This window comes from Esox lucius, chromosome 8 (genome assembly GCF_011004845.1).
Source record: "Esox lucius isolate fEsoLuc1 chromosome 8, fEsoLuc1.pri, whole genome shotgun sequence".
Lineage (NCBI taxonomy): Eukaryota > Metazoa > Chordata > Actinopteri > Esociformes > Esocidae > Esox > Esox lucius.
The window spans coordinates 38,421,453-38,440,358 of record NC_047576.1 but is presented as its reverse complement, the minus strand read 5'-3'; the positions used below and the strand labels follow the sequence as shown (position 1 = coordinate 38,440,358).

The 18,906-nt window shown below is 38.7% G+C and overlaps 1 protein-coding gene across 1 annotated transcript in view; it reads right to left on the bottom strand.

Moving 5' to 3' along the window:
* adgrl4 (adhesion G protein-coupled receptor L4) overlaps nt 1-18,906 on the bottom strand; it is a 522,719-nt gene that overhangs the window by 282,988 nt on the left and 220,825 nt on the right. The window contains exon 6 of the mRNA XM_034293731.1: nt 10,390-10,538. Within this exon, the coding sequence (XP_034149622.1) occupies nt 10,390-10,538 (149 nt within the window). The remainder of the gene's footprint in view (nt 1-10,389; nt 10,539-18,906) is intronic.

Here is an 18,906-nt window from a genome sequence, read left to right as displayed (position 1 = left end):
AATTTTGTTTTTCTGATTGTTTTTCTGATAGTTGGCCACATCCAAATACATGTAGTTTTTTAAATATCTTAAATTCAACCCAATGCATAAGGTAGGGTACTTCAATAATAGCAATGGCATAAGTTAAGCAAGGCATATATTAGATTTTTATCTGCAAAACAATAATCAGGAAAGATATGTAATCTATGCACAGCATGAAAGTTTTTAGTTAACTGAATATGTTTTTCTGGAAAGGTGAATGGCGACGACATTATTGCATAGCCCAGGCTAGCAAAAACATTAAATAAAAGTTACTTACCATTCTACAAGCAAGGCGTTAGCAGGTGGACACACACACACACACACACACACACCGTCTTGGAACCAGTTGAAGAAGAGGGTCAGAGGGGAGGGGCCTTCTTGTTTGCTGGGTTTATAGAAGAAGAAGGGGATGGGCGTAAGGAGAGATACTCTAATTTCCAAATTATGTGGGACAACGCATCCTTTGTACTAACTGATGTGTAATAATGGATTCACAGACAAGTAGTGAGTAAACAAGACTTACGACATGAATGGATACTCTCCATTGCTATTTTGAAATGACTATGGTTGACTATGGTTCAGAGGCTCAAAATATAAAATACGTTAATGTCGACAAAAAATTGCAGCATTAAGGGCATGATAAACCTGCCGTGGCCACACATTTCCATTAATTTCCAATGGTTACAGTACGTAGCAATGACAAGTGATCTGTGCTGCAGGAGGCTGGTGTGCACGTCAAAGGCATAGCTCTAACATGATTCATCTTTGGGTGAAATTTTGCTAAGTTGTTCTTGAAGGCCCATACACAATCTGGCTATATTTTAACTTACTACTTAGTTGTTGGGTGCCATGTCACAAGAATTTCATTGTGCAGGATAACGTTGTGTTGTTCGGTATATTTGACAAACAAACTTTGTAACTATTTACTGACGAGAGCTCGCTTCAGATGTACAATTTGTGTTCAAGGCATCAACAAAATAAAACATATGCGCCATATGAACACGCTTCTATAAAATGTCTATACACTTAGTGGTGGAGCCATCGCCCTCAGGTAGTGATGGCCATTCAAAGCTTCTTTACCATACTTCTAGCAGCAGGATATTATGTTAGCAGTGCTAACTCAGATTTTGTTTTTCAAAATAAAAGCCATCATTGAAATATATAAAGTTAATATAGTTAATCTAGTCTGTACAATTTATGTTTAATGTCCGTTCCAATGTTATTCTTGACTGTTCTTTTTCACAGACTAGATTTCAGACTACATTTCAATGATGGCTTTTATTGTGAAAAAGAAAATCTGAGTGCTGCCAGCATAATATCCTGCTGCTAAAATAAGCGAATGAAGCCTCGAATGGGTGTTGCCTTCTGAGTGGCTGAGCCATCTGGCATCAATTTGAGGCATGTAGATGCATCATGGGCTTTAATAATTTTTTATTAATCGAATGCGTTAACGTGTTAACTTTGAGAGCCCTACTTTTCTATCTCAGGAGGAAACAATTGGCTAACATCAAACATCATCAAAACATTTTATTCAAACATTTTATCCAATGTATTGGAAAGAAGAAAAAGTCCCTGACAAGTTTGGCTGGCCCATGATTATAAGGGATGAATGCGGTTGCCTTCACTGGATTCAAACCTGGGTCTCTATGTGAGAGGCTGTGTCTTTAACCACTACAACATGAGGCTATACATATGCCAAATGTTGGTATAACGTCTCGACATTAGATCATTTTGTCAAGCAGTGACATCACGCCAAGTTTGAATATTTCACTAGACACCATTAAGCAATGTTTTAAACTGACAAACATTTCTTATTAAGTTTACTTCCACCATAAATAGCATCTGTGAACTATATAGCTTTTGCCACTGGACGTTTTAACAGCTTATTAGCCAGTAATAGGCTTACTAGTAACTACTAACTTACTACTTGGAATAGTCATAAGAATTTAGCAATTGGTAGCGAGACTGAAAATGAAATTTACACTGCCAAAGCTATTTCAGAACAACATTAGTTTTTCATTCATGAATGACATTGATACAATAACTATCAACATAGGTGACGATAACAGACAAGTGAAAAGACAAGAAAATCGTGGAAACCACTCTTCTACTGCGCATGGGGTTGTGAACTACTGTATATTACCCCAAAAAGCATGCACGGATGGGTACTTCAAAAATCCACCAGAAAAAGTTGGAATTCTGTTAGAATTTAACAGTTGCGTATAGTGGTTAAATAATAGAGAACCCGCACAAAACAAGGGAGAAAATACATTCTGTCTTTATTGGAATAATGCAGCAGAGCTGACTTATTTCAATGAATCTTCCAACATTGTCTCACTGTTAAGCTGGTTACAAGCTGATATATACTTTGAAGGGCATGTCTACCTAGCAAAGATCATGTTTCCAAGACAATAACCCCCATGCCAGATGGTCAATGTAAACATTCCTGTGGTTATCAGAGCACAACCTACTGAAGGAGAGAATCTAAACACAGATGTTTCTATTGTTCTATTACCTAGGTGCATATAACATTCAATGAAACATACCTTCATAATACTACATTATTACACAGATTCCACAAACCGTAAACAATTTTATTTAAGGCTTACCATAACATAGCTTTTGAAAGCTGTGGCCAGCTAAGTCTTTGTCTATCCTAATGCATAATTTGCTTTGACTACAGCAAGGCTTGAACACAGGTCCCCTGTGTGGGAGTCCACATCTCTAACCACTACACTATTTAATGAGGATCACTTACTTAGTAAGAGACATTCGCTCTTATCGGCCGGCTCTGCTTTTGCGGTCCAGCAAAAACAAAAACAAGCCCCTGAATCTGAATAATGAATGGATTCAATGCATAATTGCTTTTGAGATACAGTTGAAAATGCATACTCTTATGTATTAGTTGTTGTAAGGTAATGAACATTATGCTTAATTTAATAAAAGGCACCACTAGATGTTCCTCTGTAAACTTGAAACAACTTACTACAGGACTATTACAGTCAAGCAAATTTTTTAATTATCATTAATTCAAGCAACAGTCTCATTTTTTAAACTCACTCATAGACACATATATGTTTAATATGTAGAAGGATGTATTGGAATGACAGTACAATCAATTAATAAAAATGTGACTCATGCCAAAGGATTAAATTGTTTTGGAGGGTTCAAATGATGGGTTAGGACTTCAAGAGGGCCCCAAGACACATCACTGAGACAGGATAGAATTTCCTTGTTTGAGCATGCTTTTTTCAGCTGACCGACATGTGTTGTTATTTGTGAGTCTTGAGTTATCACAGGTCAGCACCACAGACAGTGCACTTTGTGCACAGCTCCTCCCAGCCCATGTCAGGTCAAAGGAAGTTGGAACTAAAAAGGAGGAATAGACGCGAGAGAAATGGTAGATCAGAAATGTTTGCCGTGGGTGGATGTCTATCCGCCATGCACTACGAAACAAAGGCCTATAATTGTGTATCTGGCGGTCAACTTGTTTTTTCTTTATACTTTATCCACTTGTTTAGAGATAAAACTGTTGTTAGTCTTTGAGTAGAGTAGTAATTTTAGGTGTGTTGGTTGAATTTATTTTCTAGCTGTAATTTAGACACTGGCTAGCCCAGTTCCCCAACTGTATAAAAATGTTGAACCTCTTAAGGTTTCCTTTAGTACATTCATAGTATTCAAGGTCTTTAAAAGTTTTAAAGGTCCGGAAAACTTAACTGAATTATAACTCCAATGAACTTCATCTTATAAATATGAATAAAACTCTGATGTCACACAGTCGCACATGGCAACTGTCAAACAACCCAAAAGCAGTGAATCCACATGCACTGCAAATTGTGGCACAGTTTTAATCAGCCTTTCTCCCAGATCAGAGCTGTACTAGTGAACATTGCAAGTCAGTAGTTATTAAGGAATGACAAAGGAAATGACATTAAGGAAACAAGACAAACATATTGAACTAGTTTTTTTAAGATTTACTTGTACAATCAGGATCTGCTGACTGACAGATGTCATTTCAGATGGAGTTAGATGGAGAGAGCTACAGATGAAACAACTTGGGTCAAACCTAAGGGAAATTTGTGAACCTGTCAGGAAAGCACTCATCGCTGTAACATCTTTTGCATGCTTACCATGGCTCTCGATGAATGTAATAACTAAAAACCTTCTGGGAAACTGAATTAGGTTACATTGCTATAGACTCTGTGCCAGATGTGACCAAACCGGCATTGGTAAAATTTATGTCAACTTAATTTTTGGCATGTTACACAAGATCATTTGCATTGGGAGAATTTAATTAGCAAAATGTTGTCATTGGTGAACATCAATGCTGTATGTATTCAGGCACATTTCGATCCCACCTAGAAAAATCACAGAAATGGATTCCCTATGTTGGTTAGTGTGTAATGTTTCCCGGATCTTTAAAAAGTTGTTCTAGGTTCCAAAACTACAACAAACTCCCTAAAAGCTTGTTTTGTAACAAGCTATTCTCTGTTACCGATGGGAACTGGATATGAGTCAGAGGTTTCCCTGAACCTTTGTGGGTTTACTAATTAATTACATGCAGTGAATAGAAAGGAATGCTTTTTCATTTGTCAGTTTAGTTAGTTTTTTTTTTTCTATTGGCGTGGTAGATCTCTTTTAGTGACACTGTTACTTCAGGATTAGCTGTCACATAAATTGTACATGACTGTTGTGGTCACGTAAATGGGGCTGTACCAACCATCCCCTGGTCACACCCACCTTGTGGGTGATTAAGGCCATGATTAAGGCCAAATTAGATAAATGGGATGTGATATGGGCGGTCTTTCTTGACCTAAAAAGGCTTTTGACACTGTCAATCATAAAGATCTTCTCTCCAGACTCTCCATTATCAACCTCTTGCAAGGTGAAATAGCTTGATAACTACTGTAACCAACTAGCTATATGTATGCTAGAGCCAGATAAATGTCTGTTTTGTGTCTGACTAAAATCTAGTGTTGTCTCGCAACGCTACTAGGGTAGAGACATTTAGTTTCTCTCTAAGCATGATTTATTTATCTTTGTCAAAAGTAGTTTGTTAGCTAGCAAGCTATCCAGCCAGCCATCCTATGTTGTGATAATTTCACTGGTAGCTCTCGCATAGCAATTTCATTGTTCCTTTCTTTGCCTAGATCAGTGTTTCTCAAACCTGTGCGCCCCCTTGCCCTGCATGTTTTTGATCTCTCCCTGCTCTGTCACACCTGATTAAAATGATCAGCTCATTATCAAGTCCTTCATGAGCTACATAAGGAATGTTATGGCAGGGAGAGATCTAAAACATGCAGGGTAGGGGGGTGTCCAGGAACAGTTTAATACATAATCCGCAAACAGACAGTTTAACATAGAGACACTAAAGTTTCTGTCTCCTTACCATAATACAAGCAAATTGTCACATCTTAATTACAATGATATCCTCAAATGCCCACCTTTTACCATGGTTATACCTGATGTGTAAGCTAAAAGTTCAGGAGAATCACCAATTTAATAATGTGAAATGTAAAGGGGAACTGTGTGGAATCCTGCCACAAGTCTGAATTTTAAACAATGATACAACTTGTCCCACCTCCCATTCCAATTCCATAAGAGCCTGGAATAGTGTTAGCTTGTAACTGGGAAAAATTTAGGGTGGGTGGATAGTATTGCAAGTGTCTAAAACAAGTATGAGGAGGCTAAGACAATGCAAACTGATATACAGGCTGGCAATATAATTTCAATTGGGAAGATGTCATTCACTTGGAAAAGTTTTGTAAATATATATATTTTTAAACATTATCTTAAAACATACCCTGGACAATTATGTTAGCAGTATAGAAATAATCTTACAAATGGTCCCGTTAAAGGGGACTATGTAATGGTTTAATGATCAGATATGATCAGATATCGGATATGGATGAAATAAAATACTATCAGATTACAGCTAACATCACGTACAATACATAGCCTCATTGTATTATCTCAATGTTTTGTCCAAAGTGCTGAAATACAATGACAAACAACTGTCTAAATACTTTTGGAGAACACGGTATACGCATTTTACAGGACACTTTAATCAAAAGATACTTTGAGAACCATCACGCATGAATATATTCTTTACACATGTTAGTCCAAGAAAATGGATTCAATATCCTGGCATTAAAAACTCAATGCCCTATTAAAATGTAACAATAGAGGACCACATACAGATTTGTGTTAGAAAATAATGATAGCATTTGTATTGAAAACATGTAGTGTAAAAGTACAACCCTGTTTCCAAAAAAGCATTGACGCTTTATGTTTCATGTGATATAGAAATGTGTTGAACTAATGTAGATGCCTTTTACAGAGAAAATGGCTGAAACACTGAATGCCCATTCCCCCACGGTAAAGAGTCTATGTTTTGGAATAGTGAAGTCCAGTGTCAGAAGAGTGGAGACTACAGTGGGGAGAATAAGTATTTGATACACTGCCGATTTTGCAGGTTTTCCTACTTACAAAGCATGTAATTTTGTCTGTAATTTTTATCATAGGTACACTTCAACTGTGAGAGACGGAATCTAATACAAAAATCCAGAAAATCACATTGTATGATTTTTTTATAATTAATTAGCATTTTATTGCATGACATAAGTATTTGATCACCTACCAACCAGTAAAAATTCCTGCTCTCACAGACCTGTTAGTTTTTCTTTAAGAAGCCCTCCTGTTCTCCACTCATTACCTGTATTAACTGCACCTGTTTGAACTTGTTACCTGTATAAAAGACAAGCATCAAGCAAGCAGCTTGATGAGAAGGCAACAACTGTTGGAGCAATTATTAGAAAATGGAAGAAGTTCAAGATGACGGTCAATCTCCCTTGGTCTGGGGCTCCATGCAAGATCTCACCTTGTGGGGAATCAATGATCATGAGGAAGGTGAGGGATCAACCCAGAACTACACGACAGGACCTGGTCAATGACACACTACGCCGTCATGGATTAAAATACTGCAGCGCACGCAAGGTCCCCCTGCTCAAGCCAGCGCATGTCCAGGCCCGTCTGAAGTTTGACAATGACCATATGGATGATCCAGAGGAGGAATGGGAGAAGGTCATGTGGTCTGATGAGACAAAAATAGAGCTTTTTGGTCTAAACTCCACTCGCCGTTTTTGGAGGAAGAAGAAGTATGAGTACAACCCCAAGAACACCATCCCAACCGTGAAGCATGGAGGTAGAAACATCATTCTTTGGGGATGCTTTTCTGCAAAGGGGACAGGACGACTGCGCTGTATTGAGGGGAAGATGGATGGGGCCATGTATCATGAGATCTTGGCCAACAACATCCTTCCCTCAGTAAGAGCATTAAAGATGGGTCGTGGCTGAGTCTTCCAGCATGACAACGACCCGAAAGACACAGCCAGGGCAACTAAGGAGTGGCTCGGTAAGAAGCATCTCAAGGTCCTGGAGTGGCCTAGCCAGTCTCCAGACCTGAACCCAATAGAAAATCTTTGGAGGGAGCTGAAAGTCCGTATTGCCCAGCGATATATTAAGTTCTGCTTTTCTGATGTATCAAATACTTATGTCATGCAATAAAATGCAAATTAATTACTTAAAAATCATACAATGTGATTTTCTGGATTTTCTTTTTTATTCTGTCACTAATTTTTCGAAAATGTCAAGACATCTCGAATTTGTCCATCACAATGAAATGGAGGTTGCCAAGGCAATTCGATTTCCAAAACATTCAAAAGAAAGACGACTGCAGTTGAACCATCACCGAAAAAGGAGAGATGATTGCCTGTTACCGCCGAAAGAAGAGCAAGGAAGCTAAGGATTTTATACTGCATTCATTGCCAAGGGCTTGAAAGGACCCGTTGGAAACATGTAAAAAACTGCTCATTTAAAGATAAAGGAGATGGTGAAATTCAACGGAATAGGAGAGTTAGATCTCTGTGTGCTATTAAAACACCAGTTGGTCTAAAGGTTATTGAAGGTTTGAAGAAGGTACTATGCCAAATGAAGTATGATGATGTTTTCTGTGTTGTCCAAAATGACAATTGCATCATGCAACTGGGAGCAGTTGTGCATGTACAGCAGGATGGGGACTGATGTTGGCAAACATGACTTGAAGCAAGGAAGATCACCTCACTAAGAATAATGGAAGACTTTGTCATACCATCCAACTTTCCACATCATATCTGCTGTCAAAGTTGTGGCCGACTACAATGCAGAGAACAACTCCTTCAACAACTCCTACCGCATTCCCACTTTGGCTCTGAAACTTGGGCATTCTCTACAAAAAATCTGTAGTATTGTTGAAAGTAATGCAATGATTATTGGAGACGACCAACTGTGCTTGAGATTTCACGCAAAAACACCAGGCCAGATGCAATGAGTTTATTTCTGCGGGTGCTTTAATGACACTCAAAGTGGCAAAGTGGAACACCCCATGAGTCATACCATTCACCCAGGATGTGAAGTTGTTGCACTCGCACTTGGAGATGAAACAAGATGAGTTCCAAAGTAAGGAGAGGAGCTGCCCTTCTACAGAAAACTATGTTGCCCTTGTCAAGGTTATACTGCCTCAGATCATCGTTTTCAATAGAAGACGAGAAGGTAAGGTATCGAAAATGACATTGTCTGCATTTAGATCTAGGGATAGATCTGAGCTTCATGGAGACATAGCCATATGTCTGTCTGAGTTTGAAAAGAAAATGTGTCGACACTTCACTAGAGTTGAGATGTGCGGAAAACGTGGGAGAAAGGTCCCTGTCCTACTAAAACCATCTGTGGTTTCTGCAATGGAGCTCTTGGTCGAAACACATGAGATTTGTGGAGTTCCAACTGAAAATCCCTACATGTTTGCCAGACCAGGAGCACTAACTAATTACAGAAGAAAAGAATGCCTTCACAAAGCTGCCTGTGAATGTACAGACAATAATCCAGAGGGACTGTCATCAACCAAGCTCAGAAAACATATCGCAAATATGTCCAAGGTTCTGAACCTTGAAGAAAATGAAGCGGACCAGTTGGCTGACTTTCTTGGTCATAATATAAGAATCTTAAAGGGAGTACTATCACTTACCGGAGGGAACATTGCAGCTTGCAAAGATAAGTAAGGTTTTAATGGCAATGGAGAAGGGAACACTGTCAAACTTCAAAGGGAAGAAACTAGATGACATTGAAATCAACCCAGAAGGTACAAGCGTATTTCTTTGTATCTATAGTGTGCATGCTTGTCTGTTTGTTCCCTGCTAACAGGTTACCACAAATAAATTGTTCACTGTAATAAATAGAGCAGTGGTTCTACCTTACCTCGGGGACCCCCAGCCATTTCACAATTTCACATTTCACAACATGTCGTTGCCTTGAAGTAGCTTACATGTTTCAAGCAGTTGACAAGTTGATTCAAGTGTGCTAGATCTGATATTCATCTAACACATGGAATCTTTGGGTGTCCCTCAGGAGAGGTTTGAGAAACACTGCAATAGAACACTCAGATTTGGAACCCACTGTAATTTAAAAAAGTTTGTCACTTTGTAGAACAAATTGACGCTGCAAGCAATGACATGAAGAGGAAGATTTGAGCGATATGGAGGTAGCTGGACCATCAAAGATAGCTCAGCCTATTGGACCAGCTAAGACTGCTCAACCTTCTGTGGTGGGAAATTATCAAGGTGAGCAAACATTATTATAATCTATTTATACAGAAAAATACATGTGTGGCACAAAGTCATTAAATAAGGAATGTAAACTAAATCTGTCCTAATTCCTAATTTTAATAGCCTCTTCAAAGTCCCCAGTGTGGAGATGGCAGGTAACTGAGACAGATGCAATAGAGCGACAGATGATGAGTTTCATCCACTCATGCAGAGTTCCTGGTAAGAGTGACTGTGAACGATGCCTTGAAGCAGAGCCAAATGCTCTAAAGGCCCGGATGTGGACTGGTGTAAAAAACTATGTGCGGAACAGAATCACCATTCTAAAGAGGAAGAGTAGCTTGCCACTTTAATAGTGCGATAACATAAAATTCCGAAACACTTAGTTTGTTAGACTGTTCAAATACAGTAAAATGTAACCAAAATGTCCTTACAAAGATTCTTTGTACTGTTAGAAAGCAAAGTCCTGTCTAACCACCTTTGGGGACTTGATTTAAGTGCTCTCTCTTCTGTGCCTTTTGCACCCTTAATCAATAGCAGAGGTCTAGACTACAATGCCAACCATGAATGCACTGTAGGTTGTGATAACAACAGTGTTTGCAGAGATGTTCACTTATGTACTCTTATACACATTCTTTTCAAAGCAACAAATATCCATTCAAAAACAAATGAGATAATATCCAACCCAAAAAAAAAGGCTCATGTCGGCAATGACAAAGATATCAAGATTACTTACGAATAAGAGGCACACTGGCATTGGCCCTTCCTAGGACATTGGCAGCAACGCACGTGTAGTTACCATAGCGATCCTCTGTCATGTTGTTCACTGTGAGGACTGATCTGGAGCTGAGGTTCTTGATGTCTATCCCTTGACCCTTGTTAATCCTGAAATATAATGGATTTTCATGAATGGAATAATGAAAACATCCTGTTCTTTTTTTGGGAATGTCAAGAAGAGGTGAATCAAGCAGGGAGAAAAGCACTCATAGCCCAGTACTTATGTACAGGGATTATGTATGACAGATGTTGTCAAGGACAGGATCGCCACATCAATGGAGAGATTACCTTAAGGGAACATGTGAACTACCAACCTGTCACTAATTATTAATTGCTTTGAAGGCTTCAATGTATAATTGCATTTACTGTTGTTCCTTGAATAAAAGTGCCAAACAACCACTTCTAATCAGTACTTTTTTGTGTTTATGTGGTGCATATTTACAAACTTAGGAGGCCAGATGAGATATGTAAAGTTAATGTACGAACTAGATAGCAATTGTTTGAATTACATATAACAGGAGGCAGCTACTAGTCTGGTAGTGCAATGGCCACCTGTTTAAACAAGTCGATTTACTGGCTGCGAGTGGCTCTCAGAGCTGAAATGCTACATATGACCTTATGTTGAGCAAATATCAAAAGGTCTGTTGTTCCCATTCCCAGTGCAATTTAAATGTTAATTGAACATGCACTGAATCTGCAAGAATCAGGTAACATTCTCCCACAAAACAACCATTACTCTCTCTTCATTACTGTCTCTTTAAAGCGAAAGTGTTTCTGCCTTTTTGACCATGAACAACGAAGCCTGAAAAGAAAAAAATGCAATAAGGAAAATCTCAATTTCCAGTGCAGCCAAACCTGCAGCATGACTGCATTTGTAGTGACAACAACACATGTGCTATGTGGCACGTAATTAATCTGGGAAAGAAAGCAACCTAGCAAAAAGGAAAATCCATATTACAGAACACTTAGAAACAACATAGTACGTAGGTAATGTCTACTATGTCTTAAAGGATCATCATACTTATGAATGCATTGTGAAAATTACATTAATTACATTAAAAAGCAAACATGAATACCTAAGTCTGGGATATAGTAAAAACTTGAACTACGGCAATGTGCTTACTTAGCAACTTAAATGCTACCCGCCCTATAATTACATTTAGTGCAGTGTGAACTGATTAATAATATAGTGCTCACTAGTAGTAGGAAAATAAAATGTAATGGGGTAAATTGGTTTCTAAATTAAACTATAGCCACTTGAATCTAAAGTGAATAATGTACACTACCAGCAAAAGGTTTTGGAACACCAGTTTTTATTGAAAATCACACAGTTTAATGTCTTAATGTACTCTGAAAAGAAAGCTTAGAACAAATAAAACAATTCGAAAAACGTAATCATAAAATTGTTTTGCTTAACACTGAGAAAACTGTCATGAACTCAATGCAATAAAATGCAATTTTGTGAACTCAAGCAGTCTCTTTTTTTTCTTTTTTCAGACAAATTTCCATCAGGATTCCAACCAACGGCTCTGATGAAAGTTTTGAATGATATATGGCTGAATACTGCCTCGGATAAAATAACAGTATAGAGCACATAAATACCTGGATGAACCAAAATTGTCTATAATTAAACCAAGATAAAACAGAGTATTGTGTTTGGCAACAAAAGTAAAATAAATAGTTTTAGTAAAGAACTGGATTCCCGGGCCCTAAAAACCACGGACCAAGTGCGTAACCTTGGTGTTCTAACTGACTCCGACCTCACGTTCAACAGTCATATCAAAGTAATCATGAAAACAGCATTCTATCATCTTAAAAATATAGCCAGAATCAAGGGCCTGGTGTCCCAAAAAGACCAAGAGAAGTTAATCCATGCCTTTATCTCTAATTGACAACTGCAATGGGCTCTTAAATGGAATCCCCAAAAAGACTAAAACAGCTGCAGCTCATTCAGAATGCTGCTGCTAGAATGTTAATCATGACCAAGAGAACAGAGCACATCACTCCAGTTCTTATATCTTTGCATTGGCTTCCAGTCAGTTACAGAATAGATTTTCTAAAGTGGTGCTTTTAGTCTATAAATCACTGAATGGTTTAGGCCTTGAATACATTTCTGATATGTTGAAGAGTACAAATCGAGCAGGGCTCTTAGATCCAAGAACTCAGGTCAGCTAGTAGAGCCCAGAGTCTAAACTAAACATGGCAAAGCTGCATTTAGCAGTTATGCTACACACAACTGGAATAAACCACCAGAAGATCTTAGACGTGCCCCAAATGTATCAATTTTTAAATGCAGGTTAAAAACACTTATTTTCAAGCAATTATGACTGAGCGCTTGAACTCAACAACATTGTTTTTATTGGTTTTTCTTCTATTTTCTTCTTTGATGTTTTATTATGATGTATTTTTATATTTCTCTCTTTCTTTGATTGAATGTTTTATTATTTCGTTGTTATTCTATTTTGCCGTTTTACCAATTGTTTTTACTCTGGTGCTATCAGAGTAAAAACCTCTGTGTAAATGTAACAAGCTGCTGATGACGGATAATGCAAGTTCTAGTGCTGTTGTTTAGACATCGATGTAGGTTATTATCTCACAAAAGGACTGACGAGTTTATCCAAGCGATAGAGCATGAGGATTGAGATACTGGGGTGGTACAGTAAACAGTTATGGTAACTGTAAGTCATTGAGGATGAATATTAAATGCATGTACAGACATGGCATAAATGTTCCCCCGGAGACGGCCAGGGTAAAACACTGACATCTCACGAAAGGACTGCCGTGTTCATCCTAGCGCTTGAGTGCAAGGATTGAGATACCGGGGTGGAGAGTCCCCCTGGATGGTGGTTAGAGAATTTTAACAATGACTGTTTTATTCTATATGCATTTTTATATATTTATTTTCATTGTAAATTGCTTTTATGTATGAATTGTGCTATATAAATAAACTTGCTTGCTAACAAAATGTAATCTATATTTTAGACTCAAAGTAGCCACCTTTTGCAGATATAGTGAGGGAAAAAATGATTTAATCCCCTGCTGATTTTGTACATTTGCCCACTGACAAAGAAATTATCAGTCTAATGATTAGGTTTAAACAGTGAGAGACAGAATAACAACAAAAAAATAAATAAAAAATGCATGTCTAAAATGTTATAAATTGATTTGCATTTTAATGAGTAAAATAATTATTTGAACCCTCTGCAAAACATTACTTAGTACTTGGTGGCAAAACCCTTGTTGGCAATCACAGACGTCAGATATTTCTTGTAGTTCTGATCAGCTGATTCAAGATGTCCCCAGTGTTTGCAGCGAATCATCTGCTCAGTATTGTGTTTGTTGTTGCTTTGTTTTCATGTATTTGTCGTTGTAATGTCTCTGCGTTATTCATTTATGATCGCCAAGCTCTTTTTAGCATTCGAGAGGCAGTTGAATTGCTGCTGTTAAAGCATTACTTGGGAGAGCAGATTACAGATCTCGCTTCTCATCTAATTTCCCTGTAGACCTGCGTCGCCTACCCTGTGCCTATTCTCGTAAAAATCTTTTAAGAAACGCCTGAAGAGACGGGGAAAGCTTGGAGGTGTGCTGGGGAGACTAACTAAAAAACAATCATTTTTTAATTGTTGGTGATTTTAATATACATGTTTGCTGTGAATATAGTCTTTTGGTCAAGGATTTTATGAGTCTTATAGACTCCTTTAATCTCGTTCAGTCAGTGACTTGTCCAACACATGAAAAAGGGCACACACTGGACATTGTGTTGTCTTACGGTTTGTGTCCACATCACTGAAATTTGTGATATTTGTATATCAGATCACCTGCCTGTTTAGTTCACTGTCACATTTCCCTGCTCTAAGGCTGCAAATTTTGTTCCTGCAGGTAAATTGCATGCGATTAATACCCCTTAACTTCGTTGCATTTTTCCAATGCTTTTAACAAGTCTATGTTGTGTAATCTAGATGACACCTGTGCTCTTAGCGCTGATGATTTTACAACTCTCATGCATTCTACTTGCACTGATATCTTAGACTCTGTTGCGCCATTTAAATCTAAACGCGCAAAGCCATCTTTAGAGCCTTGGCTAAACGACAGTACCCGCACTCTCAGACGTTCACTTAGACAGGCTGAAAGAAAATGGAAGGAGGGATAAACTCCAGGTTTCCCTAGGAATGTTACGTGACTGTTGTACTAACTATCAGAGAGCTGTTAAAGCTAAAAAAGCAACATTTATATCAAACCTTGTTTCCAACAATAACCATAGGCCTCTGGTTCTCTTCAACTCTCTTAACTCTCTGAATTACCCCAGTAGCGCAGCTTGTATTGTTCCATCACCCAAACCGTGTGAGGATGGAAAGAAAAAAAAGATTGGAAAGATTGCTGCTCTAAAAAATATACCGACTTCCTCCGCCCTAGACCCTTCTGCTCCCTCTACTTTTCCAGCTGTCTTCAATCAGTTTCAGCCTGTATCACTCGCATTATAAACAAAGGTAGTTCGTACCATGCGCCCCACAAACTGTCCCCTGGATTCCATTCCTTCTCGTTCTTTTAAAATATGGTTTTGATATGGTTGGGCCCAGTATTGTTATTCTGATTAATACTTGCCTTATTTCTGGGTGTGTTCCAGCTGCTTTTAAACATGCTGTTAAGAAAATAATGTTCTGTCAATTTTTAGGCCACTCTCTAAGCTACCTTTTTCTCTCTAAAATACTAGAGAGAGTAGTTCTTAACCAATTTACAATGTTTTTAGAAAATCATGATATCCAGGAAAGGTTTCAGTCTGGCTTCAAGCCACATCATAGTACTGAAACGGCACTCTTAAGAGTTTTTAACGATCTTCTTGAAACTGTTGACTCAGGGAGCCCTGCTATTCTGGTGCTTCTGGACCTGTCTGCAGCCTTTGACACGGTGGATAATAGGATTCTCTTGAAACGCCTTGAACAGTCCATTGGCATCAAAGGAACTGTCCTGAAATGGTTTGAGTCATACCTGAATGATATGAGTTTTTCGGCCCACCTAGCCGAATTTTCATCAATCACAGCACATCTCACTTGTGGGGTCCCACAAGGCTCCATTTTAGGCCCAATCCTTTCTTCACTATATATGTTGCCCTTGGGGTCCCTTTTTAAGAAACACAATACATATCTCCTTTCATTTCTTTGCCGACGATGTACAAATGTACATGCCTATAAAAACAACATATAAAGACTCTGTACAGCCTGTTTTATAGACTCTGTGGCCCCTTTATATCTGTCATTCTCCAGCCTGAGCACGGAGGTCAGCTAACCAGTTATTTCTAATTGTCCCAAAAGCCAGGCTAAAAACTAGGGGGGATCGAGCTTTCGTGGTGGATGGTCCCATCCTCTGGAATAGCGTACCACTGCATATTAAAAATGCCCAGACTATACACACTTTTAAGTCATTGCTAAAGATGCACCTTTTTACTCTGGCTTTTAAATCTTAGCTGAGTTGATATTAAATGTCTGTGCTGCTATTTTGTCTGTGTCTTATGTATATTTTTTGTATACTTTGTTATTTTGTCCTGAACAACACTTTGGTCAATGAAAGTTGTTTTAAATGTGCTTTATAAATAAAGTTGACAGTGACATTGTAGTTGGCCACCTGGTTTGCAAACATCTCAGGAGGGATTTTATCCCACTCTTCTTTGCAGATCTTCTCCAAGTCATTTCATGGCTGACGTTTGGCAACACACACCTTCAGATCCCTCTGCAGATTTTCTATGGGATTAAGTTCTGGAGATTAGCAAGGCCACTCCAGGACCTTAATGTTCTTCTTCTTGAGCCACTCCTTTGTTACCTTGGTCGTGTGTTTTGGGTCATTGTCAAGCTGGAATACCCATCCACGACCCATTTTCAATGCCCTGGCTGAGGGAAGGAGGTTCACACCCAAGTTTTCCCGTGTCCTTAGCAGAAAAACACCCCCAAAACATAATGTTTGACAGTGGGGATGGTGTTTTTGGGGTCATAGGCAGCATTCCTCCTGCTCCAAACACAGTGAGTTGAGTTGATGCCAAAGAGCTGTGGTCATCTGACCACAACACTTTCACCCAGTTCTCCTCTGAATCATTCAGATGTTCACTGGCAAACTTCAGATGGGCCTGTGTATGTGCTTTCTTGAGCAGGGGGACCTTGCGGTTGCTGCAGGATTTCAGCCCTTCACGGCGTAGTGTGTTACCAATAATTATTTTGGTGACTATGGTCCCAGCTGCCCTGAGATCATTGACAAGATCCTCCCGTGTAGTTCTGGGCTGATTCCTCACCATTCTCATGATCATTGCAACTCTACAAGGTGAGATCTTGCATGGAGCCCCAGACCGAGGGAGATTGACAGTTCTTTTGTGTTATTTCCATTTATTTCACTAATTAAAATGCAAATACATATATATATTTTTTTACATTTTTTACATTACATCTGGATTTTTTGGTTGTTATTCTGTCTCTCACTGTTCAAATACACCTACCATTAAAAGTATAGACTGATAATTTCTTTGTCAGTGGGCAAACGTACAAAATCAGCAGGGGATCAAATAATTTCCAAACACACTCAAGGCATTCTTTCAACAACAGAAATACAAATTCTTCCCAACACTGTTGCAGAACTTCCCACAAATTTGTTGCACTTGTTGATTGCTTTCAACCTTCTGGCCCAGTTCATTCCAAATTAGCTCGATGCAGGCCATTCCATGCTTTCAAGCCTACCAATATGTGCTTTTCTTCTAATGTAGTTCTGACATAGTCTGGAGGTATGTTTTGGGTCATGATCTTGCTGTAGCATGAACCCCTGACCAATCAGAGGTGCTGCAAAATACTGTGGAAACCATTGTAATTCAGGGTGCCACTCATTCTGTATAAGTCGCAGACTGTGGATCCAGCAAGGGAGCCCCAGGCCATCATGCTTCCTCCTCCCAAGTTTGACAGTTGGTGTCACACACTGATGAACTCTTTCACCTTCTCAATGGCATTTCACATTTTGATTAATCAGTCCAGTCTTCTGTAGTCCACTGGCGGTGCTTCATGCTTTCTTATTTTTCCACCTTTTAATTTTAATTTGCAATCTTACTGCCATTCAACCTGTCAAACCGGCCAGCCATAGCCTTTTGGAGGCCCTAAGCAAAATTATATTTTGGGGCCCCCTCTTCCCTATTGGTCCGGGACCGCCTATGTCGCTTATGCCTAGGGCCAGTCCTGGGAAAGACCTACACATTTAAGTGTAATATTATTTATTAATTGCCTTTTTCCTCATCATTACGATGGCAATATACTACTTCCTGCAGTACAATACTGTCCAAATAACACCTGTAGGAATTGTTAGCATAAACCTTCAAGGCTAAATTTACAACCTAATTTCCAAAAAAGTTGGGATGCTGTGTAAAATGGAAATAAAAACAGAATGATGTGCAAATACATTTTAATAGAACAAATATTTAATAGAAAGTACAAAGACAACATAAATATTGAAACTGAGAAATGTTATTGTTTCTTGAAAAATAAATGCACACTTTGAATTTAATGCCAGCAACACATTTAAAAATAAGCTGGTACAAACAGGACTGGAAAAGTTGTGTAATGCTAAAAAAACATGGTGGAACATCTCTCAACTAACAACATGTCAGTAACATGACTGGACGTAAAAAGAGCATTGCAGGTTTTCCCACTTACTAAGCATTTCTGTCATTTTTATCATAGGTACTCTTCAACTGTGAAGAGTACTTCTTGAGCCACTCCTTTGTTACCTTGGCCGTGTGTTTTGGGTCACGACCCATCTTCAATGCTCAAAATACTTATGTCATGCAATAAAATGCTAATTATTTAAAAATCATACAATGTGATTTTCAGGATTTTTGTATCAAATACTTGTTCTCCTCACTGTACAAGAAGGAGGTGTGTATATGAAGGTTGGACAGGAAAGAGGGGGCAAGACCATGGAGGGCCTTGTTGGTGAGGAGCATGATCTTATAAATTGATGTGGAACATGACAGGGAGCCAGTGCAAGTTGTACACAGCGGGAGTGATGTGTTCCCAGGGTTTGGTGCGAGTGAGGACTGAACTTGAACTTGAGCGGGTCCAGGGTTTTGCCTGAAACCCCAAACAGGACTCCATTGTAGTACTTCAGACGCAATGTTACAAAAGCACGTATGAAGGTCTATGCTACTGGGTCTGAGAGGGATGGGCGGAGTCAGGAGATGTTACGAAGGTGAATTAAAGCTGATGTGGAGATCACAGTTGTGCATGTACAGTTGTGCTCAAAAGTTTGCATACCCTCGGAGAACTGGTAATATATGTACCATTTGTAAAGAAAACATGATTGAGCAGGAAAACCAGGTCTTTTATTGCTTATGGGATTCACGTTCAACTGTAGGTCATAACAGAATGGCACAATCATAAAACAAAACAAAATGGCAATAAAGAAAATAAATGAACTGTCCCCTGTTCAAGAGTCTGCACACCCGTATTATTAA